Source organism: Danio rerio, chromosome 21 (assembly GCF_052040795.2).
Source record: "Danio rerio strain M-AB ecotype USA chromosome 21, GRCz13ab, whole genome shotgun sequence".
Taxonomy (NCBI): Eukaryota; Metazoa; Chordata; class Actinopteri; order Cypriniformes; family Danionidae; genus Danio; species Danio rerio.
In genome coordinates, this window is record NC_141041.1 from 49,329,314 (window position 1) to 49,355,499 (window position 26,186).

The window sequence follows — 26,186 nt, forward strand, 5'->3', positions numbered from 1 at the left end:
TCCATGGTGAGATGTAAACAGCCAATCACACAACATCAGTGCAGCGTACAGCCAATCACGCGAGACATGAGAGTCAAACCATCCTGGAACTTTTGGCATACTCTTTTCAACATACTACGATTTGGAACATGTTCTATTTTCAAATATGTTACTATTTAAGACGGATATAGTATGTGAATTGGGACGCACCGACGGAGTCTGTTTGGCCTGTTGTGTAACTCACTTTGTTGAAGATTAACAGTCGACTCATTGGAAGTGATTGAACTGAATTTATTGAATCATTCATAGTTTACACAGAGCTTTAAAATAGAATATGAAAGCACTGTCGTTCATTTATAGATGTAATATTAACAATCAAATATATTTTTATAGGTTTTAAATAATACAGAATTGACAGGAAATAAATACATTCGGTATGAGAAGACAAACGGGCAGTGGCTTTAGTGTCACTGTTCACAGACTTGTCAAAGAATTAAAATCGAAAGGTGACACTGCACAGCTTATCGAGTTAGAATCAAGTCAACTAGAGTACTCGGGTTAAAAGTAGAGTCAACTCACACGAAATACGTTACCCAATTTCAAGTGGAGTCTACTTGTATGTTTTTACAGGGAAACTCAACGTTCAATCTCTGGGTTAAGGGAGTAAATAAAGCCAGAGCAGGGTATCATGTAAACTTTGAAGGGATCGTTCACACGGAAATGAAGACTTTCCTATACCTTTAATCATTTTTGATCTGTTAACCACAAAAGAAGATAATCTGAAGAATGCTGAAAACCGGTAACCATTGACTTCCATTGTAGGAAAACTAAATGCTATGTTGTTTTGTTCAAAATATTAAAAGGTATTTGGAAAAATCCGGTAACCATTGACTTTCATAGTATTTGTTTCTCCTACGATGCAGGTCAATGGTTACAGGATCATATTGTGTGTTCAAAACATCAATAACAAAGGTCATTCTGGTTTGGAAGAAGTCGTTGATGAGTAAATGATGACCAAATTTTCATTTTTGCAAAGAATTAAACTATTAGATTTACAATCTGTGACCTGCTCCAAAATATCACCATGATCTGTTATTGTTGATCCATTAGGAAGTGGACTTTATTTAGTCTTTATCCTCTCTTGAGTGTGAAATGCATTTCTTAAAGGGACGGTTCACACAAAATGAAAATTGTCATCGTTTCCTCGCTCTTGACTTGTTTCAGTGCAGTTTGAGTTTTGTTTTTTTTTAATCCGTAAACTAAAAATAGAAGATATGAAGAATGTTGAAAACCGGTAACCATTGACTTCCATTGTAAAAAAAAAAAACAAATACAATGGAAGTTAATGGTTACAGGATTTTTCAGAATATCATGATCATCATCATCAGTTTGTGTTTAAAACAACAACAACAACAACATTTGCATTTCTTAATGGGACGGTTCACCCGAAAATGAAAATTGTCATCGTTTACTCACCCTTGACTTTTTTCAAACCAGTTTGAGTTATTGTTTTTTTATCTGGTAACCAAAAAAGAAGATATTCTGAAGAATGTTGAAAACCGGTAACTATTGACTTTCATTGTTGGAAAAACAAATACTGTGTTGTTTTGTAAAAAATGTTAAGGATATTTGGAAAATCCTGTAACTGTTGACTTCCACATTCTTTGTTTCTCCTACAATGGAGGTCAATGGTTACAGGATTATTCGGAGTATCATCTTTTGTGTTCAAAACAACAACAACATTTGCATTTCTTAAAGGGACAGATCACCCGAAAATGAAAATTGTCATCATTTACTCACCCTTGAGTTGTTTTTTAATCTGTTATCCAAAAAAAAGAAGATATTCTAAAGAATGTAGAAAACCGGTAACCATTGACCTCCATTGTATTTGTTTTTCCTACAATGGAAGTTAATGGTTACAGAATTTTTCAGAATATCAGCTTTTGTGTATAAAACAACATGCAACTATTAGACTTACAATCAGTAGCCTGCTCCAAAATATTAAATATTGTTACTCCACTAGGAAGTGTACGTTTAGTCTATCTGTTAGCCTCTCTTCAGTGTTAAATATTGCATTTCTTAAAGAGACGGTTCACCCTTAAATAAAAGTTGTCATCGTTTACTCACCCATTGACTCGCTTCAAACCAGTTGGAGGTGTTGATTTTTTTTTTTTTTTAAACGGTTCACCAAAAAAGAAGATAATCTGAAGAATGTTGAAAACTGGTAACCATTGACATCCATTGTAGGAAAAACAAATACAATGGAAATCTATGGGTAAAACAAATGCTATGCTGTTTTGTACAAAATATTAAGGATATTTGAAAAAATTCGTAACCATTGACTTCTATAGTATTTGTTTCCATTGACTTCCATTGTTGGGGAACAAAAAATACTGTGTTATTTTGTACAAAATATGAAAGATACTATTTGTTTCTCCTACAATGGAGGTCAATGGTTACCGGTTTTCAACATTCTTCAGATTATCTTCTTTTTTTGGTTAACCGTTTAAAAAAAATCAACACCTCCAACTGGTTTGAAACGAGTCAATGGGTGAGTAAACATTGACAACTTTTATTTAAGGGTGAACCGTCTCTTTAAGAAATGCAATATTTAACACTGAAGAGAGGCTAACAGATAGACTAAACGTACACTTCCTAGTGGATTAACAATATTTAATATTTTGGAGCAGGCCACTGATTGTAAGTCTAATAGTTGCATGTTGTTTTGTACACAAGAGATAATATGCTGAAAAATTCTGTAACCATTAACTTCCATTGTAGGAAAAACAAATACAATGGAGGTCAATGGTTACCAGTTTTCTACATTTCTTCAGAATATCTTCTTTTTTTGGTTAACAGATTAAAATACAACAACAACAACAACAACAACAACAACTCAAGGGTGAGTAAACGGTGATAATTTTCATTTTCGGGTGAACCGTCCCTTTAAGAAATGCAAATGTTGTTGTTGTTTTGAACACAAAAGATGATATTCTGAATAATCCTGTAACCATTGACTTTCATATTATTTGTTTCTCCTACAATGGAGGTCAACAGTTACAGGATTTTCCAAATATCCTTAACATTTTGTAAAAAACAACACAGTATTTGTTTTTCCAACAATGCAAGTCAATAGTTACCGGTTTTTAACATTCTTCAGAATATCTTCTTTTTTGGTTACCAGATTAAAAAATAACAACAACAACAACAACAACAACAACTCAAACTGGTTTGAAAAAAGTCAAGGGTGAGTAAACGATGACAATTTTCATTTTTGGGTGAACCGTCCCTTTAAGAAATGCAAATGTTGTTGTTGTTGTTGTTGTTGTTGTTTTAAACACAAACTGATGATGATGATATTCTGAAAAATCCTGTAACCATTAACTTCCATTGTATTTGTTTTTTTTTTCTACAATGGAGGTCAATGGTTACCGGTTTTCAACATTCTTTTGTGTACAAAACAACACAAGTCTGGTCAACGTCAAATATGAGCAAATGATGACAATTAAAATTTTTCACAAAGCAGGACATGCAACTATTAGATTTACAATCAGTGACCTGCTCCAAAATATCACTGATGCTAATGGTCTTCATTTAGTCTGTCCGCTAGCCTCTCTTCAGCATTTCTTAAAGGGACGGTTCACCCAAAAATGAACATGCACTCACTATTTACTCGCTCCCTTTCTATGAGCTTCCTTCTGCTGTGGGAACAGAATGGAAGATATTTCTACCCACTGACTTCCACAGCAGGAAAAACAAATGCCATGGAAGTCAACGGGCTTCCAACATTCTTCAAAATATCTTTAATATATATAGGTAACAAGGGAGAACTACCCCTTTAACTGTGTTAGTGACAGACTCACTGTAACATTCAGGTTTGAGGTGATTAATGCATTAATAAAGTCACGTGTGAGGTGCTGGAATAAATAAGGAGAGCTGAAGGATCACAGTCTTGATCGGTCACGCTTCATCAGGAGAACTCTTCAGAATACAGTGACGATGGCTCCGTCTGTCTCCACAGGACTCTGCAGATCATGACAGAAGCATTTCTGATATGACATTTATTCAACTTCATTTTTAAGTCATTGCATTAGCTGCTTTATGCAGAGTGATGCATGAAAAAAAATAACTTGGAATTAAAGCTGCAAGCAGCGATGATAGGGACCTCGCACCCGGGCTGACCACTGCCCGGCGGCCTCAGGATGACAGAGAAGAGCGAACAATAAACAAAAAATCTGAAAAAAATCACAGATGTATGCCAAACTTCCTTCTGTCAGCAGGTGGTGCTATGACTTGGACTCAATGTTGGCATGTAGATGTCTTCAGGAGAGGAATCTTATCGACCATGTGAGGTTTCAGGCAGATCAGACACTGGCTGTTTCTCAGTATGCGTTCTTCAGCGGTCTTGCGTCCTCGTGTTCTCGTGAAACGTCATCATCAGCTGCCTAAGTTCAGTTCCAATACTCAAGACCGCAAGTATGGAGGACGCGTGAAACTTCCCGGATGTGTTCTTGATATCGAGGACGCACCGATGCAGACTTGAGCACCGAACTTGCTCTAGAAGTCCTAGAAGTCATTGCGACTGGAGGTGGGAAGCGCAGCATTTTATTTAGATTTATTGGTAACACTTTAGAATAACTATCCGTTATAACTAGTTAATAGACCATTAATAAACTTTTAGTTAACAAGTTATAAATGACTTGTTAAACAAAAGTTAATAGTTTGTTAATTATTTATACTTGTGCCTTATAGATGGGCAATGGATAACTTACAAGCTGTTAGTTAACAAGTTGTAAATTTCTTCTTAACTGTATTTTAATGATTTATAACTATACCTAAAACATTAGTAATAGATCATGAACAAGCTGTTAGTAAATAACTTAATAAAGGCTTGTTAAGTATCAGTTAATAGTGTATATATGTTATTGGGACGTTATTCTAAAGTTGCAGCTATTCTTCATTTATTAACTGTTAGTAAATGAGGAATAGTTGCAACTTTAGAATAACGTCCCAATAACATGCTTGAGCTAATAACTAACACTTAACTATTATATTTACTCACACTTCACAGACGAGAGTTGTTCATCGTTTGTTAACCATCTACTAATACCAGAGAATCTTTGTAGAACAGCAAATGGATGGAACAAGTTCAAGCTACAGAAATTTGATGTAATATTTAAAATATAAAATGTTTGTTTTTAAACCTTGTTCCACTTATAGGCTATTCTGTGTGCTGTGTTTTACCAAAGAAACTCCACATATGAAATGTTAAACGTTGTGTTTAATGTATAGAAACACACATACTGCGCCATCACATGGCAGTACAACAGTATGCAAGAATACAAACCCATGAAGTGCTAAACATGAAAACAAAATAAATAAAAATGTAAAATTACACCAGTGGTCTAATAAAAAAGTTTCACTGGTGTTATTAGATGGTGAACAACTGATCTGTAAAGTGTGAGTAAATATAATAGTTAAGTGTTAGTTATTAGCTCAAGCATGTTATTGGGACGTTATTCTAAAGTTGCAACTATTCCTCATTTACTAACAGTTAATAAATGAAGAATAGCTGCAACTTTAGAATAACGTCCCAATAACATACATACACTATTAACTGATACTTAACAAGTCTTTATTAAGTTATTTACTAACAGCTTGTTCATGATCTATTACTAATGTTTTAGGTATAGTTATAAATCCTTAAAATACAGTTAAGAAGAAATTTACAACTTGTTAACTAACAGCTTGTAAGTTATCTATTAGCCATCTATAAGGCACAAGTATAAATAATTAACAAACTATTAACTTTTGTTTAACAAGTCATTTATAACTTGTTAACTAAAAGTTTATTAATGGTCTATTAACTAGTCATAACGGATAGTTATTCTAAAGTGTTACCGATTTATTATTAAAGTTCAGAGATATGACTTATTTACCTCAGGAGTTTCCCTAAATGAAACGGTGAGAGTAAACATTAACATGAATATCTTAATTAAGGAATAAACACATTAAGGGTGTTTGTTTGCTGAAATTCGTATTAAAATCTGTTTTATTTATATTGTGCAACATATATTTATAATGTTTTTATGCAAAGTATATATTTTGAAAAGGGGAAAAACAATAAATCGTTGTATGAATGCTGTAATGTTTAAATAATTTACCATTTAAAACACGTGAAGGTCATGTGACCATCAGGAAGAACGCAGCATCTCAATTCTCAAAGGATGCGTTCTCTGCCCTCGCGGTCTCCTGAGTTCGTTCTTCCGAGGACACCTGGCAACACCGGTCTCCACAAGGACACAAGTCCGTTCTCTGCGTTCTTGGAATTGAGAAACAGCCAGAGTGTGGCTAAGTTATAAGTACTTCCTGTTTCATGGCGAATCACTGCGGTTTGTCAGGCTCCCTTGGACACGCCCTTTGGCAAAAACTCTAGAGCTGCGTCCCAAATGGCACACTATACACTATGCACTCATGCACTTACGCACTCAACAGGATAGTACATGTATGTAGTGGCGTCCCAAATGGAGCACTAATGTTTTTTTACTAAGTAGAAATTTAAACCGTTTCCCTGATGACGTTTGACGGTTATCAGTGAAATAAACGACCGAATTATCAAATAATACCTGCAGTGAGTATAACCGCATTCATTTAGAGTGAATGAAAACATCCCCAACAGCACACAAGGGTTAAATACAGTGAACAGATACTGTAAGTGATGATGGTGCAGACGCTCACCCTGAAGATGTGTGTGTGGTTCAGGATCAGCTCCCGGGTCATCTGCACCATGTTTATGTTCATGGCCAGCTCCTGGAAGAATATGACCACGAAGATCACGGCCAGATTATGAGCCGTCATGCGGTTGGTTTGACTGTGCTTCTGCACGCTGGCAGCAGAAAGAGAAACACAAGCAACGTGTGAATGTCTTTACACTTGTTCTTGTCTGGTGTGAACGCACCATTAGACAATGTTAAGTTGTGGATTATTGGTAGGCCCTGTGTGTGCAGAAATCTGCAGATTTGAGAGGGGTCTGGCTGCAGACCTGGTGCAGTGCAATCTGGGCTGCATCCAGTGCTTTTTAATGGGCTCACCCAACCCCACCCGTCACAGTGACGTCACTCACTCCATTGAGTGCATTGAGTCTGACATTGCATCGCTGAGGGATGCAGTCTCAGCTTGCATCATAAAAGCTGCATCCAGATACTATTGGCAGATTTACTCATGTAAATGTGTGTAAATATATATTTATTTAGTTTTAAAATTCAATTCATTTCAGTAAAAGCCAAATGTTTGCTTATTAAAGTTAGTTAATACACATGGAGTTATCAAGTACTATTATACATTTAATAGTTCAATGCTGTAATAAACACATGCTTGTCCCCTACACCCCAACTCGCTCTTTACGTTCTGCTGACTCTGGCCTTCTCGCTGTCCCTCTGTATCGCCTCTTCTTTTGATCTGCCAAACTGACCACTTTATCTGATCCCCCTCCACTCTGCTCATATGTCTCTTAGGTCTTGTTTGTGTAACTCCAGTTTGTTATATTTGACTTCATGTATGTTTGTTTATCTTTTGTTGCATTGCTTTTAAAGTGTCCTTGAGCTCTGGAAAGGCGCTATATAAATGAAAATTATTATTATTAGTATTATTATTATTATTATTATTATTATATGTACTAACATTAATAGGCAGTGAACAACATATTCACTAACATTAACTACTGAAATATTATAACTTGTTACCATTTAGCAACTTTTTAGTCATTAAAAAGATGCTTTTGAAGCTTTCGACATTTTAATAATAACACTAATAATAATAATGTACACAGCTCATGCATTTCGTCTATTGCTCAAGCTTATTACGAAGTTCTATTGTTTACACATGTAACTCTACGGGCCCTATCATACACCCGGCGCAATGTGGCTCAAGGCGCGACGCAATATGTTTTGGTAGTTTCAGCTTGGCGCAAGAGTGGTTTTGAGGCAGACCGCTGGCGCGTTGCTATTTTAAGAAACTATAATAGATTTTTCATTAGACCAAAACTAACCCGGTCTAAACTCCAGCACAGAGTTGCACCTCGCTTACACACTGCTTAATACACACAAGAGAGCAATAGGCAAATATCTTCACATATGAAAAAATTTAAATATTAAGGATATATATAGGATATAATAAGAATAGATATAGGATATAAATATACAGGATTAACATATTACAAAACATATTATTTTCTAGCCTACATAAATATGAAAAATCACTGCTTTTATGTCTTCTTCATCTCGGGAGGCTTTTTCAGTTCATTCATAACAATCTGCTTTTGTATAATGTTATTATTATTAGCAGTATTATTTATTATATCCATATTTATATTTGTTTTATTAAAAACAAGCTTAGATTTGTCCACCTGTCAGGTTTTAGACCATATGGGGCACAGCATGTGTATTTGGAAATAACTCAGTATTTTGAGCACACTTGGTCATTATTGTTCATTTATTCGTTTGCTAGAAATTAGAACTGAATTTAGAAATAGTTTTGAAACAAATCTTTGTGCTTAACAAACGCAATTAATTATTTATAAGCTAAATGATGTCTGTGCGTAAAGGTTTCCCTATCCACAAGAGCAAAATCGAAAGTGAACTTACTTTACGTCATGTTAATAAGGAATGCGCTCTTGGCGCGATGCAGCTGACTCTTAAAGGGAATGGGAGATGAGACTCTGATTGTTTTTTCTCAAAACACACCTATAACTCATTAAGAGAATAAACTCAACACTTTTAGACCATGCGCCACGGCGCAAAGCGGATTTTCCCGTCCTTAAATTAGCAAGTATGGATTCTGACACGCCTTGAAAGCGTTTGCGCCCTGCGATTTGCGTTTTGCGCATGGCCACCAACATAGAGCCCATAGTGTTTTTGAAGGTTTCGACATTTAAATAATAATAATAACACTAATAATAATGTACACAAATCGTGCAGGCTGTCGATTGCTCAAGCTTAGTACAAAGTAAAATGTGGACATTCTAAAAGCCTCATATAATCAGATTGATAATTGTGTGTTGTTTACATGAGTAACTCCAGGTCTTCAGTATTCTAATAAGTGTGTTTACGAGGACAGAGTTGAATGGCTTACTTGTTGAGGTGTGCACAGAGAGCACTCAGTGTAGCGATGTTGTCTGGAGGAAGCTGTTTCAGCAGTTCTCTATACGTTTGCAGACGGACCTTTTCCCCTGGCAGAGCTGTGGAGAAATAAACGAGAAGTAATATATTATACTTCTTACAGAACATTGAAGAACTCAGTCATTCATGTCTCAGTGCTGTCTGGAATATTTAAAGGGCTATGAAACCCCCTCATTTCAGCAGGGTGTTTTCACACCTCTACTTTGGAAAAAAAAATCATAAAAGTGGGCGTGTCCAGCTTTGTTTAGGGGGGAGTGTCGGAGGAAGAAAAGAGGAATAGTGTGGGAGTGTCTATTTGGGCGCGCTGAGTTTGAGTCAAAACACACACACACACAGGGGACAAAGTGACTGTGTTTACTTGGACATCTGTGGCCGAATTATTTGCCAAATTATTAAATGGTGGACTTTAACTGCAGTTTGGCTCTTTCATTCAGGGAATTCATTCATGTTCCTCGCGACAAACGAGATATTTGATTCGAGGATCTGCTCTAAGCGTGTATTTTTCATGCAATGTTTGATACCGCACGGCGAATGAGAGAAAAAAACCTCCGCATTTCCCGGAAACTTAGATGCACACGGCAGGTAGTGTCAGAAAGCCGCGTGTGTTATTCCGGTCACAAAATGCGGTGAAAACCCTACACGAGGTTAAAGTTTGGTTGTGGTGCTAACATGTTTACACTCTGTGCAATAGTTAGTTAGATACGAACAAACTGAATAAACAAAGAGCGCTGGTCGCTCACTTACCAAATCTGTAGAGACAGGACAATCACCAGCAACTAGAGCCGCGTCTTTATGAAGAGGAGACTACAAGCGAATCCAGATCTCAGCGTTTGCAGATGAGAACAGCTCTCAGGTAAACAATAATCCTCCTTAGACACGTAAGTTATTGTTGTCGAGCGTCGCGTACACTGTTAATCCACACGTGAGTCTGAGCTCTCACAGAGAGAAAATGAAAACAAAACTTAACGGCAGCAAACTATAAAAGCAACACTTCACGCTTGTTTTGCCAACACAACGTGGCGTCTCTGTCGTGAAAACACTGTGACAGTAATGAATATTAATGAAGTTGCACAATAGAGCGCGCTGATTGGTTTGAACCAAGCCTTACTCATGCATTAATGCAACACACTGTAAGACGTAATAAGACACACTCTGGCACAGAGGTCCAGTCTGCACGCTGGAATACAGGCTATTATGTCATGACCGTAGCATCAAAAATTTGTTTCAAACCGGAAGTACGAATTTGCTTGAAATAACGCAAAAACAATCAATTTACACTTTTTAGTGAAATATAGGTGTCCTAATAGTGTTTTTAACATATACGACTGTCAACAGCTCAAAACATGTGTTTTGGTGTTTCGTGACCCTTTAAGAAAATGCTGTACGAAATACAGTGTGCAAAAAATACTAGTATTCAGCTTAAAGTGACATTAAAAGGTTTAACTAGGTTAATTCTCTCTTTAACTAGGTTAATCGTACACCCGGCGCAAGGCGCGACGCAGTTGTTGTTTGCTAGTTTCAGCTTGGCACAAGTGTCGTTTTGACGTTTTGCAGCACGCCGTTTAAATAGCAAATGCATTTGCACTCATGTGTGCGCCCATAGGCGTTCTGGTCTAAAAAAGGAGGTGTGTTGAGGCGCATTGCTGGAGCGTTGCTATTTTGAGGAGCTATAATAGAATGTTCATAGATCAGATCAAATCAGGTCTATTGTCCAGCGCAAAGTGCGTTAGTTGTGCGCCTCGCTTACACACTGCTTAATACACACAGGATGTACAGCAATACACAAATATCTTTACAAATGAAAAAGAATTAAAGGATTAAAATATTACAAAAAATATTATTTTCCAGCCTATATAAATATAAAATCCACTGCCTTCATGCCTTCATCTCGGGGGGCTTTTTCAGTTTATTCATGACAATTTGCATTTTGTATAATGTCACGTGCGCGCACACACCATCCGTAAAATCACTACTACAGCACAGAGTGTAATGCACACACACACACACACACACACACACACACACACACACACGAACGCAAGCACACACACAGTGACTAGTACTGCACACAATGTAATGCGCACACACACATGCATGGATGCACCCAAGCTCAAACAAAAATGCTCATGCATATGATGACAAGCGCTCATGCAAGCAGGCATGCACAAACAAAAACACACATACACACACTCTCACACACACATAAGCACACGCTCAAGCGAAAATTGCACGCACGCATGCACAAACACACTCATGCACTCACACGCTCAAACAAAAATGTGCTTGCGCGCACACAAACGCAAGCACTCTCACACGCAGTCAAGCACACGCAAAAACCCCCACATGCTCAAACAAAAATGCGCTCACACAAACACAGTCACGCACACTAACACTCATGCATGCAGTCACACACACACAAAAACTCGCACACGGACATACACGCACACTCAGACACGCTCACACACTCATACACACACCCTTTCTGACTTCGTAGCCTATATTCCTATTGTCATGAAGTAATTAATCTTTGAATGAATGTCTGTTGAGTTCAGACCTGCTGCGTTTTGCCAGTGTGGTCTGTGTGTTTGTGGGATGAGCTCGCTCTGTCGGAGGATCTGCTTCAGCGCTCCGGAAACGTCCAGCACGGAGAGCTCGTCGGTTTGCAGAACAGCTTCTTTTGGAGAAACACGCAGGGTGTCCACCAGTTTACTGATCTGAGGAGCGATGCCACACCGCCGGTACAATCCCTCCACCATCAACCCTGAAACAAACACATCATCTTGTATCACAGGTCTTGTATCGTATCATTTTACCTTATCAAATCACACATCATAGTGCATCATACCATATCATCGATAACGTATCGTATCATATCTTGTATTGTATCATTTTATGTATCAAATCACACATCATATTGTATCGTAACATATCATCGATAACGTATTGTATCATATATGTTGTATCGTATCATATATCTTGTATTGTATCATTTTACACATCAAATCACACATCATATTGTATCGTAATATATCATTGATAACGTGTCGTATCATATATCTTGTATCGTATCATTTTACACATCAAATCACACATCATATTGTAGCGTAACATATCATCGATAACGTAACGTATCATATATCTTATCGTATCATTTTACACATCAAATCACACATCATATTGTATTGTAATATATCATTGATAACTTATCGTATCATATATCTTGTATCGTATCATTTTACATATCAAATCACACATCAAATTGTATCATAACATCATCGATAACGTATCGTATCATATATCTTGTATTGTATCATTTTACACATCCAATCACACATCATATTGTATTGTAATATATCATTGATAACGTGTCGTATCATATATCTTGTATCGTATCATTTTACATATCAAATCACACATCATATTGTAGCGTAACATATCATCGATAATGTAACGTATCATATATCTTATCGTATCATTTTACACATCAAATCACACATCATATTGTATCGTAATATATCATTGATAACTTATCGTATCATATATCTTGTATCGTATCATTTTACACATCAAATCACACATCATATTGTATCGTAATATATCATTGATAATGTATCGTATCATATATCTTGTATCGTATCATTTTACGTTTCAAATCACATCATATTGTATCGTAACATATCATTGATAACGTATCGTATCATATATCTTGTATCGTATTATTTTACATATCAAATCACACATCATATTGTAGCGTAACATATCATCGATAATGTAACGTATCGTATATCTTATCGTATCATTTTACACATCAAATCACACATCATATTGTATCGTAATATATCATTGATAACGTATCGTATCATATCTTGTATTGTATCATTTTACGTTTCAAATCACATCATATTGTATCGTAACATATTATTGATAACGTATCGTATCATATATCTTGTATCGTATCATTTTACATATCAAATCACACACCATATTGTATCGTAACATATCATCGATAACGTATTGTATCATATATCTTGTATTGTATCATTTTACACATCAAATCACACATCATATTGTTTCGTGACATATCATTGATAACATATCGTATCATATATCTTGTATCTTATCATTTTACGTTTCAAATCAAATCATATTGTATCGTAACATATCATTGATAACATATCGTATCACATATCTTGTATCGTATCATTTTACGTTTCAAATCACATCATATTGTATCATAACATATTATTGATAACATATCGTATCATATATCTTGTATCGTATCATTTTACGTATCAAATCACACATATTGTATCATCGCATATGATATTTTATTGTTACATATCATATATCATCGATAACGTATCATATCATATAGCTCGTATCACATCATATCATCACATATATTACAACATCGATATCATACATGTTATAGTATCATATAGCTCGTATCGCATCATATCATCACATATATTGTATCGTATCACATATATTGCAACATCGATCATATATTGTATCGTATCATATAGCTCGTATCGCATCATATCATCACATATATTGTATCGTATCACATATATTACAACATCGATATCATGTATCGTATCATATAGCTCGTATCGTATCATCACATATATTGTATCGTATCACATATATTACATCGATCATATATCGTATCATATATAGCTCGTATCGTATCATTTCATCACATATATTGTATCGTATCACATATATTGCAATATCGAACATATATCGTATCACATCATATAGCTCGTATCGTATCATTTCATCACATATATTGTATCGTATCACATATATTGCAACATCGATCATATATCGTATCACATCATATAGCTCGTATCGTATCATTTCATCACATATATTGTATCGTATCACATATATTACAACATCATTATCATATATCGTATCCTATCTCGTATTGTATCAAATTACATATCATATCGCATCATTGATATCGTATCATATCACATAACATCATTATCTTTTATTGTATTGTGCCATATCTCATATTGTATCATATTATATATAGCATATCACATATCATATTGTATCATATCATGTCACATAACATCGATATATCTCATATCATATTACATTTATCCTGTCAAATGTTATAAACAGCTGGTTATGCTACTTGATGTTGCAAACTGACATTGTCCTATTATGATATTCTACCTATTTACGTATAGTCATGAACACACCTGTTTGTAGAGGCAGTAGTTTGACTGTTTTTTAGCCGATTGTTATTCCTAGTAATTTCTCCTATAGGCGACCGAATCGTAAGTTCTAAAACAATCGCACTTCCGCATTGCAGAACAAGCTCAATAGATAAAGCTTGTCTGGTGTTTGGTGATGTTGGCAGTGGCTCACCGTGCAGTGTGATGTGGGAGATGCAGCGGTGGACAGAAGTGGGCACAGATCCTGCCCTCTGCTGCCCGTCTGTGCTGGAGCTCATGGCTTTCTGTAGCAGCTCATGCCACCTGCGGCAGCTGTGCTCCAGCTCAAACTGCATGTGAAACGTCCTGCACGAACACACACACACACATTCGTCAGATACACTGACATTAATTAAAAATTACAGATCAAATCTTGCATCGTATATCATATCATACATCATATATTTTGCATCATATCATATATCTTATTGTATTGTATCATACTACATATATAATACTGTATCGTGTCATATCATGTAATATTGTACCATATCATATCTCAGATTATATCATGGCATATCACAAATCATATTGCTTTACACTGCATCCTATTGCATATTATATATCTAGCATTGCATCATAACATATTGTATCATATCACAAATCGTATCACATACAGTTGAAACCCAAAGTTTACATGCACAACCATGAACGCAACCATGTTTTAAAAACATGTCTGATGGTAAATGGCCCTTTAAAGCTCAATCTGCAAGTCATTGGCCCTCCAGTAGCAAGATTAGTCCTTTATATCATTACAGTGTATGAGATACTGACCTGTCAGGAAACTCCAGTAGGATGCAGTTCTCTGAGCTCTGCAGATCTGCACAGACCAAACATTAGCCTTTAATTATATCTACTTATACTTTAATATTTATATTCATCATAAAAATTCCTCAGTTTACTCATCTCTTGTCATCTATTCTAGATTTTTCATGCTCAACAGTAAAAATGAGAGATTGTCCCTCTTCCAAAAGGGAAAACCAGCAACAACCAAGAAGGCATGACTAAAAATGTGACTATAATGGAAGCCAGCCGCCAACAAATTAAAAGGGAAGTCAATCTGAACAGTACACAAGGGTTAAGGAGATTGTTTGATACTGACAGCAGCGTGTCTGGGCGTTCAGGATCAGCGTTTCTCTGGAGCGGAGCTGTAGTGTGTGTACGCTCATCTCTCCTTCCTGAAGCGAACACCAGACCTCAGCAAACTGAAGAGCAGCGCCTTCCCGAATCGAGAGTTTGGACACGGCAAACACTCCCAGCAGATCGTCCTGCTTTACAGTATCTGCAAGAACAACCTACGGTACACACACACACACACACTACTGTAAACCAATGCAAAATACAGCTGTCAGATTTTATTTAGTCTTTCAATCTGGGTGGCTCAGTGGTTAGCACTGTCGCCTCACAGCAAGAAGGTCGCCGGTTCGAGTCCCGACTGGGCCAGTGGGCATTTCTGTGTGGAGTTTGCATGTTCTCCCAGTGTTTGTGTGGGTTTCCTCTGGCTGCTCTGATTTCCCCCCACAGTCCAAACACATGCGCTATAGGGGAACTGAATAAGCTAAATTGGCCGTGTGTGTGAATGTTTGTGTATGGGTGTTTCCCAGCACTGGGTTGCAGCTGAAAGGGCGTTCGCTACCAGAAAAGAGAAGTGTTTTACCTTCATGATGTGCGTCATGTGACTGAGCAGAGCGTTGCGTTCATCAGCAGAGCAGGTCAGTCTGTCGGTCAGCGTGGACACCTCAAACTGATGAGTCTCCCTATACATGATCAATGATGAATATTAATAATAATGATTCTGATCTGCGTGGACTAATCTTATGCAAAGACAAAATAAAGGTTTCTGAGAATGTTGAAACCCTGAAACATTTACATCCATATTATTAAAAACAAATACTATGGATGTCAATAGTTTTTTTAGGGATGGACAATATATCTCCAGCCATATTGATATCGACCAATGAATTGAATTTATATCGAACAATTAGGTCAATTAATGACAGCAAATAAGTTATGCTTTTTTGTAGTTTACAGATGTATGCGTCATGCGCTGGGTTTTCCTCACCCGTCAGAGCAGTCGAACACTGAGACCACCTCTGTTAAATCCAGCACATCATAGGCTGCAGACTGGTTCTCCTGAGAGAACAAGAAACGCTCCTCATCCAGCTTCCCATGCAGCTCCTCTGCATGTGTGGAAGACAGAAAACACACACATCAATGACACAACACTGGCATTCATTCATTCGTTCATTGGTTCATTCATTCATTCGTTCGTTCGTTCATTCGTTCATTCATTCATTCATTCATTCATTCATTCATTCATTCATTCATTCATTCATTCATTTTATAAAAATTATTTAAATGTAATTATTTTTTATTTTAATTATATATACACATTTTTTATTTAAATTTAGTTATTTGTTTAATTTTTAAATTTGCACAGAATAAAAATTTATTAAATAAATAAATGATGGTGCGTATACTTTCTTGTTTTATGCATTCGTTTATTTAAATTGTATTATTTTTATTTATTTGAATGTAATTATTTAAATTGTATTTAATTATATAAATGTAATTATTTTTTATTTTAATTATATCTACACATTTTTATATAAATTTAGTAATTTAATTGTAAAATTTGCATAAGAATAAAAAATAATTAAATAAGACAGTAAAGTACACACCATACTTTATTCATTTATTTAAATTGTGTTATTTTTATTTATTTATTTAATTTTATTTATTTATTAAAATTAAATTATTCATTTATTATAATTAAATAATTTTATTGAAATTAATTTTTTATTGTATTATTAAATTATTTAAATTCAGATATTATTTTATTTATTTTAATTATATATACATACATAATGTATTTGAATTCATTTCATTTTTAAATTTGCACAAGAATAAAAGTGAACGAATTTAAAAAATCATTTATTTATTAAAATTATATTATTTTTATTCATTTAAACTTATTTATTTAAAACTATTTATTTCTTACAATTAATAATTTTTATTTTATTATTAACAAAACTTTTATTTTATTTAAATATTATGTAATTGTATGTAAATGAAATTATTATTTAAATGGTATTATATACTTAAAAAATCATATTAGTTATATATATATATATATATATATATATATATATATATATATATATATATATATATATATATATATATATATATATATATATATATATTTATTTTATTTATTTTTATTATTATTATTTTGTTGCACAAGAATGAAAATGAATGAAATAAAACAGGAAAGTACAAGTCATAATTTGCAGGACGAGGCAGAAAAGCCAAAGAGCTTACTGTTGGGAGAATTTATGTAATTCGGAGTACAATAATCTTGAAAATAAACCAAGTCTAGATCTCAGAGTTTCAGTCTTACCCATCTGCTCCTCTGAATGTCTCGTCTGCTCAAAGTCAGGAGCCTCTGGAACACAGAGAAACACCAAAAATCTGAGAAAAATTCACTAAAATATGCCCCGGGTCAAACTTCAAGATCAACAAAACAAAGATTTTTATTCTACAGACTTATAAAGGTGTGTGACATCACTTTAAAGACAAAATAAACAAACAAAAACACCATTTTAGCACCTAATAGATTATGACCAACAATCTAATGAAGTTTTACACATTCATTTGTATAGTTGTAAATTCACAGCAAATGTATACTGTAAACCACAGCAAAAAAATGCCTTTCTTATCGTTTTTTTCGTTTCTAGTCCAAATATCTTAAAATCCAAGATATTTACACCTAAATCAATAAGCATTTTCTATACAAGCAAAAAATATAGTCTTGTTTTCAGAAATTATAAGTCAAAAATAAATGAATTTTTCCTTGAAACAAGTAAAATAATCATATTTTTAAATCAAAAACATCATTATTTTGCTTGTTTTAAGGAAAAACTCACTTAATTTTGACTCATTATTTCTAAAAACATGACAATATGCTTTGCTTTTCTAGAAAATGCTTCTTGATTTAAGAAATTTCAGACATTTGGACTTCAAACAAGACTAAAACTCTTGGTAAGAATGGCATGTTTTGCAGTGTAAGCTCTTGCTGATACAGTAGTGCTTGTTCTGGACTCCACTGACCCACAAACTCATTGTGACGCAGCAGTTCAGTCTGCAGGGCCTGTCCCGCGCTCTCGGCCACAGCGATGGCGGATTTCAGCTCTGGATCCGAGCTGCTGCAGGACACTTTCGCTCCGGAGCAAAGCAGAGACACGGTTTCCTCCACAGCGGGTCCACACACCACCTCCCGCAGCCTCTGAAGAGCAGCACAAACACGCACATTAACACCTCCGTCTGCAGTGCACGGTTCAAATTGACTCCCCTTTCGTTATGCTTGTGGCTGTTTTTGCCCCATTGACTTCCATAATACAATCTGGTTTTTGCTTTGAAATCAGTTTATTTTGCTCACCTCAATGGGGGCTATTTAGCTTGCTTTAAAGAAAAACTCCATTAATTTTGACATATTACTACTGAAAACAAAAACTAAATTTTTTACTTGTATGGGGAACGCTTCTCTGTTAAAGCACTTTTAGATGTTTTGACTAGAAACAAGACAAAAACATTTATTTATAATGCCCTGCAATAATGCAATAATGCCCTGTTTACACTAAAGTGTTTTAGTTTTAAAACGGCTTTTTAGATCAAAAACAATCGGCGTCCACACTAGCGTTTCACCTAGCGTTTCTGAACATATCTCCGTCCACACTACGCCACCAAAAACGTATATCACGTGACCATTCATGCACTCTGGGCATGCGCGCTCTAGTATAAACAGGAATCATGCGTCTCGCTCAGCATTTGGTTATTGTTAGTCAACAAACGCCAGTTGAACAATGAACGCGATGGCAAAGAAAGCAAGAGAGGTATTTTTGTGGACAGACGACGAGGTCGAGTTGTTACTAAACGTAACAAATGTATAACTGCACAATGGCGCCTAAAACAGACAATAGTGTAAACAACGCTCCCATTTCTGTGTCCATGTTGTTGTTTACAGTGAAGACTAGTCTGCTGTCTTGCGGTAGCGTTAAAGCCATGTGTTACAGTCATGTGATAGGGGCTTGACGAATAAGGGAAGGATACGCAATGACACAAAAGCCCCAATCAGCTAGCGAATCTCAGTAGCCCCGCCTCCGTTTTCAGATGTCTCCGTTTTCCCTCATCCACACTGAGACGGAGCAGCAGCGTTTCAGAATGAAAACAGCCTCTCCAGCGTTTCCAAAACACTCCATTTTCGGCGCTCGAAAACTCCGGCGTAGTGTGGACGAATGGCGTGACCGTAGCAAAACTTATGCGTTTTAAAACTAAAACGTATTAGTGTAAACGGGGCCTAATAGACATGTAGAACATTTTACACTTTAATTATATATATATGATGACGATCTTATTAATATTTTGGGTCAATCAATGTTCATTTTACACACAAAAAAACTGCTATTCTTCATATCCAGCATAACTTGTTAATAGGGCTGCACGATATTGATAAACATCCGATATTGTTGAGTATTACAGTATAACACAAGGACATTAAGGGTGCTTTCACACCTACACTTTTGTTTGGGAACGTGTCTTGTTTGCCCAGTTAGCGCGGTTCGTTTGGCATATGTGAACAGGGCAATCGCGCTCTGTTCCGTACCAAAGTAATCGCTCCGAGATCGCTTGAATGAGGTGGTCTCGGCTCGATTGAAACGAACCCTGGAGCGGTTCGATTGCAGTGAGAAAGCGATCTGATCCGAGCGCGGTTATATCACAGTGTATTATGGATATGTAATAGGCTTACGGCTATATGAAGAGAGAGTTATGAGTAGGGCGGGAAGTTTCGCGAGTCTCCGGATGCCCGCAAACGAGTGATGATCTCCCGGTAATCTCGCGTCTTCCTCCCTCAAATAGGCATCGTCGCGCACTCTTCTCACCCCTCCCCACCGCGTCTCTCCTCAGACATGTCGCGCGCGCACCCTGTCAATCACCACCAAACCACCACCTCTCCTGACAGCTGAGCGGGACGCTGCAAAATAAACCCTGACACTCTGACCAATGTAAGGAGAGTTTACTCGCACGTGACTTGTTTTAGCTCTTTTGGTCCGTTTAGAAACTTTGCAGTGTGAAAGCGAACCGCTCCAAGAGCAAAGAGCAACAATGTAACAATTGTAATCTCTGTTTCGGAACAACTGAATCGATTCACAGGTGTGAAAGCAGCCTAAAATAAACTCAAAGACTCTTTCAGATATAATTAATTCCAATTCGTTCAACCAGCAGACATCCTCACCTGGTCCAGCAGTTTCTGGCTGGCGGCGAGAGGGTGAGCTTTACGGTAAAGTCCTTTGTGGTATTTAGCCAGAATGAACTCCGCCCTCTGGTCTGGAGAGGCGAGGGGGCTGATCTGCTCAGTCGGAGGGATGTTGTGACCCCAAACATTGTTGGCAGTTTTATTGCCGTGCAGGACAAACAGCTGAAAGCATCAAACGGACACACTGTTAGAAGACTATTAGACATTTATTAAAACACATTTGAGTTGTTACCGATTAATGAAAAGGCCCACATCTTATAAAATCACTGACACGCAATCTGAAAACAGTCAATTAAATATAAAAGGTACCATATCAAAATATTAAATGCTGTGAAATTGCTACATATGTTTGTAATGAGGCAACAAACACATGTAGATTGCTCCATATAACAATTTAATATACAAATATGCATGGTTTCATATCACTCAGCTCTTACTGTGTGATTTTTGTGAAGGATGCCAATGGACTTTATCAAACGCATCTGTTTATGCAAAGGTTGACATTAATTCTTGCCTTTGTTTTCATGCATGTTAAAATTTTAAGTACAACGGCAAATACTGTTAGTCTTTTCTGTTGAGTATAATCAAAATTGATTATGTGTCATTCAAAACACAACCCAGGAGCAAACTAGGTTATTCTGGTGGATTAAAGAGGCTGAAATGCTGCCAACTAAAACAATCCTAATAATAATAATAACCAAAAGATGGTTAACAATCCATTGACTAGTTTCTTCATTTGTTTTTTAACAAATAAAGTATATATATTTTGCATGTGTGTATTTCAGAGGACATCAAGCTGTGTTAGTGAGAAAGAAAGCAGGCACTCATGAGAGCTCTGGAGCATCAAAGCAGAGCTCATTAATATTCATGACCATTCCAAATATGGTCAAAACTGAGCTTTTCATTTATGAGGTAACTACAGGTTTCATTAATATTTCTTGGGCTTATTCTTCATTTCAGAGGTCTCCACAGCGGAATGAACCGTCAACTGTTCCAGCATGTTTAATTTAGCCCCTCCAGTTGCAACACAGTATTGGGAAACACCCATACATACAGACTAGGTGCGTTCGGCTTGAACCACGCCTGCAGCCAGCAAGATTAGCCAAGTGCAGGCGGTGCGGAGCTGCAAATGAAGCTGTTAGGTCGGACACCTCAGGGCTGGTATTTTGCCTCATGATGGCAAATCACATGGCGAGATCAATGATTTATTTATTTATTTAGTAATTCAATCACATTAATCTTAAAAAACAAAACAAAAGGACATTTCCAAAATAAGTGAGCTACACTTTCAGTGGAAATTTCACAGAAAAAGCATGATATAAGGCTATTAATGTTACTTTTAAATTGATTTAACATTTTTATAAACGGCTTGACGGGATAAAACTATTTTATAAATATAGATATTATTTTGGAACAATTTTATTGAACAATTACTTATCTAAATTTGTAAAGAAAATGTTATGGGGTGGCACGATCAATGAGTCTATAAGTTAATATTTGGTTATTCACTAAAAATACAGAATTTAAAGCGTATATGGAGCTGTACAGTATACAGTAAAGGCTCTGTATGAAAATGGTCCAAAATAAACCTATGAAAGCAAATTTAGCCTTTATAAACAAATTGATTCGCTGATTCGAGCCTCGGCTGGCTCAGTTGGCGTTTCTGTGTGGAGTTTGCATGTTCTCCCTGCGTTCAGGTGGGTTTCCTCTGAGTGTTTCCCCCACAGTCCAAAGACATGCGGTACAGGTGAATTGAGTAGGCTAAATTGTCCGTAGTATGAGTGTGTATGGGTGTTTCCCAGAAATGGGTTGCAGCTGGAAGGGCATCCGCTGCGTAAAACATGTGCTGGATAAGTGGCGGATCATTCCACTGTGGCGACCCCAGATTAATAAATGGACTAAGCCGATAATGAATGAATGAATGCTCTCTGCTACTTTATAGCCGTGGCGAGCATTTCTTTCTGTGTGGCGCTGAACGCAGCTGACCAATCACAACAGACTGGGTCATCGGACCAATCAGCATAGATTAGCCTCATGCTAAGGAGGGGTTTAAGAGCAAATGAATTGCTGAACGAATCATATGCGAGTCGTTGAGATAATTAGGTAAAAAAAATGCATATTATAAACATATTGCATGTATATCAGTTTGTTCTTGGAGACCCCCAAAACCAAAATATGATGATTTAGATCAAAGGGCCATATAATCTGAAAATTATGCCTCTGGCTGAAATTAGCAAAAACACTTGTCATGTCTGGTGTTGCATTGCGCTGTCAGTATGATAGCACCCTCAGTGTTAAAGCTCTAGAAATACAGGTCGTAGCATGACAAAACTCACCTGAATTAAAGGCTCGGTCCAAACCTTATCATCTAGTTTCAGGCCTCTGACTTTGGAGCGGCTGCTGCCCATGGAGCGATGTGCGCCCGCACAGGCCTCACAGATGACCACCAGCAGGTTCACCGATGCCCACTCTGGGTTGGCGGCGCCACAGTCAGCGCAGACCTTATTACAGGGACTGGACCACAGCCGGAGCGCCACCTCGCTGTAGGACAGAGCGTTGCGGATCACGTCATTCAGACTCTCCAGCCACGCGCTCGCCTCTTTACTGGAGTCTGCAGAAAAACTGAACAAACCGGTCGGGTTACTTCACGGCCTACGGCAAAACAAACCATGAGACATGCTGTAAGATAAGGGGAAAATTTTCTGGTGAGACTTTACTTAAAGGGGGTGTTCATGAGAATGTCATGATAACTTTATAATCATGACGTGGCACTTTAATTGTTTAATCTTTATTTGACCAGAAAATGCTCTCTGAGATAAATAATCTCTTTCACGAGAGTGTCCTGGCCAAAAATAAGCAGCAAGACAGTATACAGACTTTACAGGACAAACTGCACATTAAGGGCCCTAACATACACCTGGTGCAATGCGGCGCAAGGCACGACGCAGTTGTTGTTTGCTAGTTTCAGCTTGGCACAAGTGTCGTTTTGACGTTTTGCAGCACGCCGTTTAAATAGCAAATGCATTTGCGCTGATATGTGCGCCCATAGGCGTTCTGGTCTAAAAAAAGAGGTGCGTTAAGGCGCATTGCTGGCGCGTTGCTATTTTGAGGAACTATCCGCTTGTTAAGTGGTGACGTGTTGGTGTCGTATGTAATACTGTTTCCGGGTCCAAGCCTCTATTCATTTGAGTGGAGAAATCATTCGTTTATGATCGCGTTTTATTACTATCACACATTAAAGTTAATTTTATAAAAAATCATAGTGTACACAACAATCTCTGGGCTTGCTGCATAACAAATACCAAAAATTTAACAATTTATAAAAAAATTAATCACTTTCACATATTAGGCATGGACATATATATACTGCGATCGTGATTTTCGAAAGTATTAAATCGCTTTGTAAACGTTTATTATTGCCATTTCATGAGTCTCCCCATTCAGTTGAATAGAGTGCTTGGACCCGGAAGCCGCTTAGCGTGACGTCACACTTAACAAGCGCATAATAGATTGTTCAATGATCCAGAACAAAGCCGGTCTATTGTCCAGCGCAAAGCGCGTTAGTTGTGCGCCTCGTTCACACACTGCTTAATACAAAATGGCTGCCGTCGCGTCATCCAGGTAGATGCTGCCCACTGGTTGTGGATGCAGAGATTCCCCTATTGCGAAAAGCACTATTTAAATGTAAGGAATTATTATTATTGTGATTACACTTTATTCTGTTTGACAGTTTTAAATATAAAATTCCTTTAACATTTATTTCAGTACAAAGTAAATAAATTGCATGTCTTTGACTAAAAACATTATGCAAATGATCAGGAATTGATCGCGCAAAAAACACATCATCCAACGCTCTCATGCAACATTTAAAAGGATGGATTTGCATCTGTGAATGCTTTTTATTGAAAAACTTTGCATTTAAAAATGACACAACTGGGCGAATGACATGTATGAACAGTTATCATAAGTATGCATATGTAACCCTGCCGGTCCTACGCCACCCAACCCGCTCCGGGCTGAGATCGAACCAGCGACCTTCTGCATGGGAGTCGGTTGCTCTAACAAGGAGGCAAAAGACCATGGCCTCTAGCATCTGTCGCTAGAGCACCTTTAGAGGTCAGAGGAGTGAGGTTTACCTGCACAGCACTCACTAGCTGGCCTCCGTTACACATATATTATTGTGTCATGTATTGACTATAAACATGTCAAATGAACACACCCTTCAAGTAAAGTGGTACCCGTTCTCTCGTGTCCCTACAGAAAAATCTAGCTTAAACCAGTCTAGGCTGGTTGGCTGGTTGACCAGCCTGGTTTTAGAGGTGTTTTGGCCATTTCCAGCCTGGTCTTCCAGCTAAATCCAGCTAAAACCTAGCCAGGCTGGGAGTCCAGCCAAAACCAGCTATGTCCAGTTTTAGCTGGATTTAGCTTGTCATTTTCCAGCCCGACCAGCTAAGACCAGGCAAACCAGCCTGGAAATGGCCCAAAACCCTCTAAAACCAGGCTGGTCAACCAGCTAAAACCAGCCAACTAGCCTAGACTGGTTTAAGCTAGATTTTTCAGCAGGGGTATATCTTTCAAGCTGCTGTTTTGACTGTATGGTGCAAACTTTTGACTGAACAATAAGTAGGTTAGTCTAGGCTGCATTCAGTTGATTTTTCAGCTTTTTAACACAACGTTTTAGTCTGTTTGTTTAGTTTAGCCATCTAATAAGTGGGATAATGCACATGTAGGCGGTTGCAGAATAAACCCTTCAGTCTTACACAACAGACTTACTGATATTCTGCAATAACATTAGAAGATAAAAGGAGACACTTACTTAAAGGTCCTGTATGGGGTAATGAGACTGAAGCCGTAGCGTCCTGTGGACTTCACAGACGCGATATTCATAGACACACACATCATGCCGAGACCTAGATTGAAGTCCTGCCGATTCAAACACAATTTCCTTGTCACGTGTTTAACAAATGTATAGCCTGCTTTACGTGTTACATTTATTTGTACACTTTTACATTCTCAACATTCAACACAGGCAGGTGCTGCTTCATGCTGTGAAACGTTTTTATTTGGGTTAAAACTCTTATAATAACTGCACACAATACATCATTTATTATTAAGCACTAGCAAATGGTTCATTCCTCATTTGTTAAGTATTAATAGACATTAGTTAGCAATTTATAAATACAGCTACTAATGCTGCATTGTTGACAAGCACACGTATATGACTGCATTTTCATACTTAGTTAACCCTGCTGAAAAATCCAGCTTAAACCAGCCTAAGCTGGTTGGATAGATTTAGCTGGTCGACCAGGCTGGTTTTAGAGGGGTTTTGGCCATTTCCAGGCTGAATTCCAGCTATTTCCAGCCTGGTCTTAGCTGGTTAGGCTGGGAGATGACCAGCTAAAACCAGCTTGACCAGCCTAGCCAGGCTGGGAGTCCAGCCAAAACCAGTTGTGTCCAGCTCAAACCAGGCTGGTCAAGCTGGTT

The 26,186-nt window shown here is 37.1% G+C and overlaps 1 protein-coding gene across 35 annotated transcripts in view; it reads right to left on the reverse strand.

Annotated features, from left to right (window-relative positions):
• Positions 1-256: 256 nt before the first annotated feature.
• Positions 257-26,186, reverse strand: part of LOC100005008 — a 46,988-nt gene continuing 21,058 nt past the window's right edge. For 5 of the 35 annotated variants that reach the window (XR_015520720.1, XR_015520719.1, XR_015520714.1 and 2 more), the window contains 15 exons: positions 25,519-25,625; positions 23,039-23,324; positions 20,682-20,864; positions 18,500-18,674; positions 17,790-17,834; positions 16,449-16,566; positions 16,044-16,143; positions 15,489-15,681; positions 15,161-15,206; positions 14,541-14,692; positions 11,710-11,916; positions 9,109-9,214; positions 6,718-6,865; positions 3,636-4,004; positions 257-3,268 (listed from right to left, as the gene is read on the reverse strand). Coding sequence is in view for 5 of the 35 variants with exons in the window: in XM_087301908.1 (XP_087158034.1) it covers positions 3,963-4,004; positions 6,718-6,865; positions 9,109-9,214; positions 11,710-11,916; positions 14,541-14,692; positions 15,161-15,206; positions 15,489-15,681; positions 16,044-16,143; positions 16,449-16,566; positions 17,790-17,834; positions 18,500-18,674; positions 20,682-20,864; positions 23,039-23,324; positions 25,519-25,625 (1,908 nt within the window). In the remaining 30 variants the exon portion in view is untranslated. Of the gene's footprint in view, positions 4,005-6,717; positions 6,866-9,108; positions 9,215-11,709; positions 11,917-14,540; positions 14,693-15,160; positions 15,207-15,488; positions 15,682-16,043; positions 16,144-16,448; positions 16,567-17,789; positions 17,835-18,499; positions 18,675-20,681; positions 20,865-23,038; positions 23,325-25,518; positions 25,626-26,186 lie in introns of all 35 variants that reach the window. The other 30 variants (XM_087301908.1, XM_087301907.1, XM_087301906.1 and 27 more) reach the window with 14 other exon arrangements.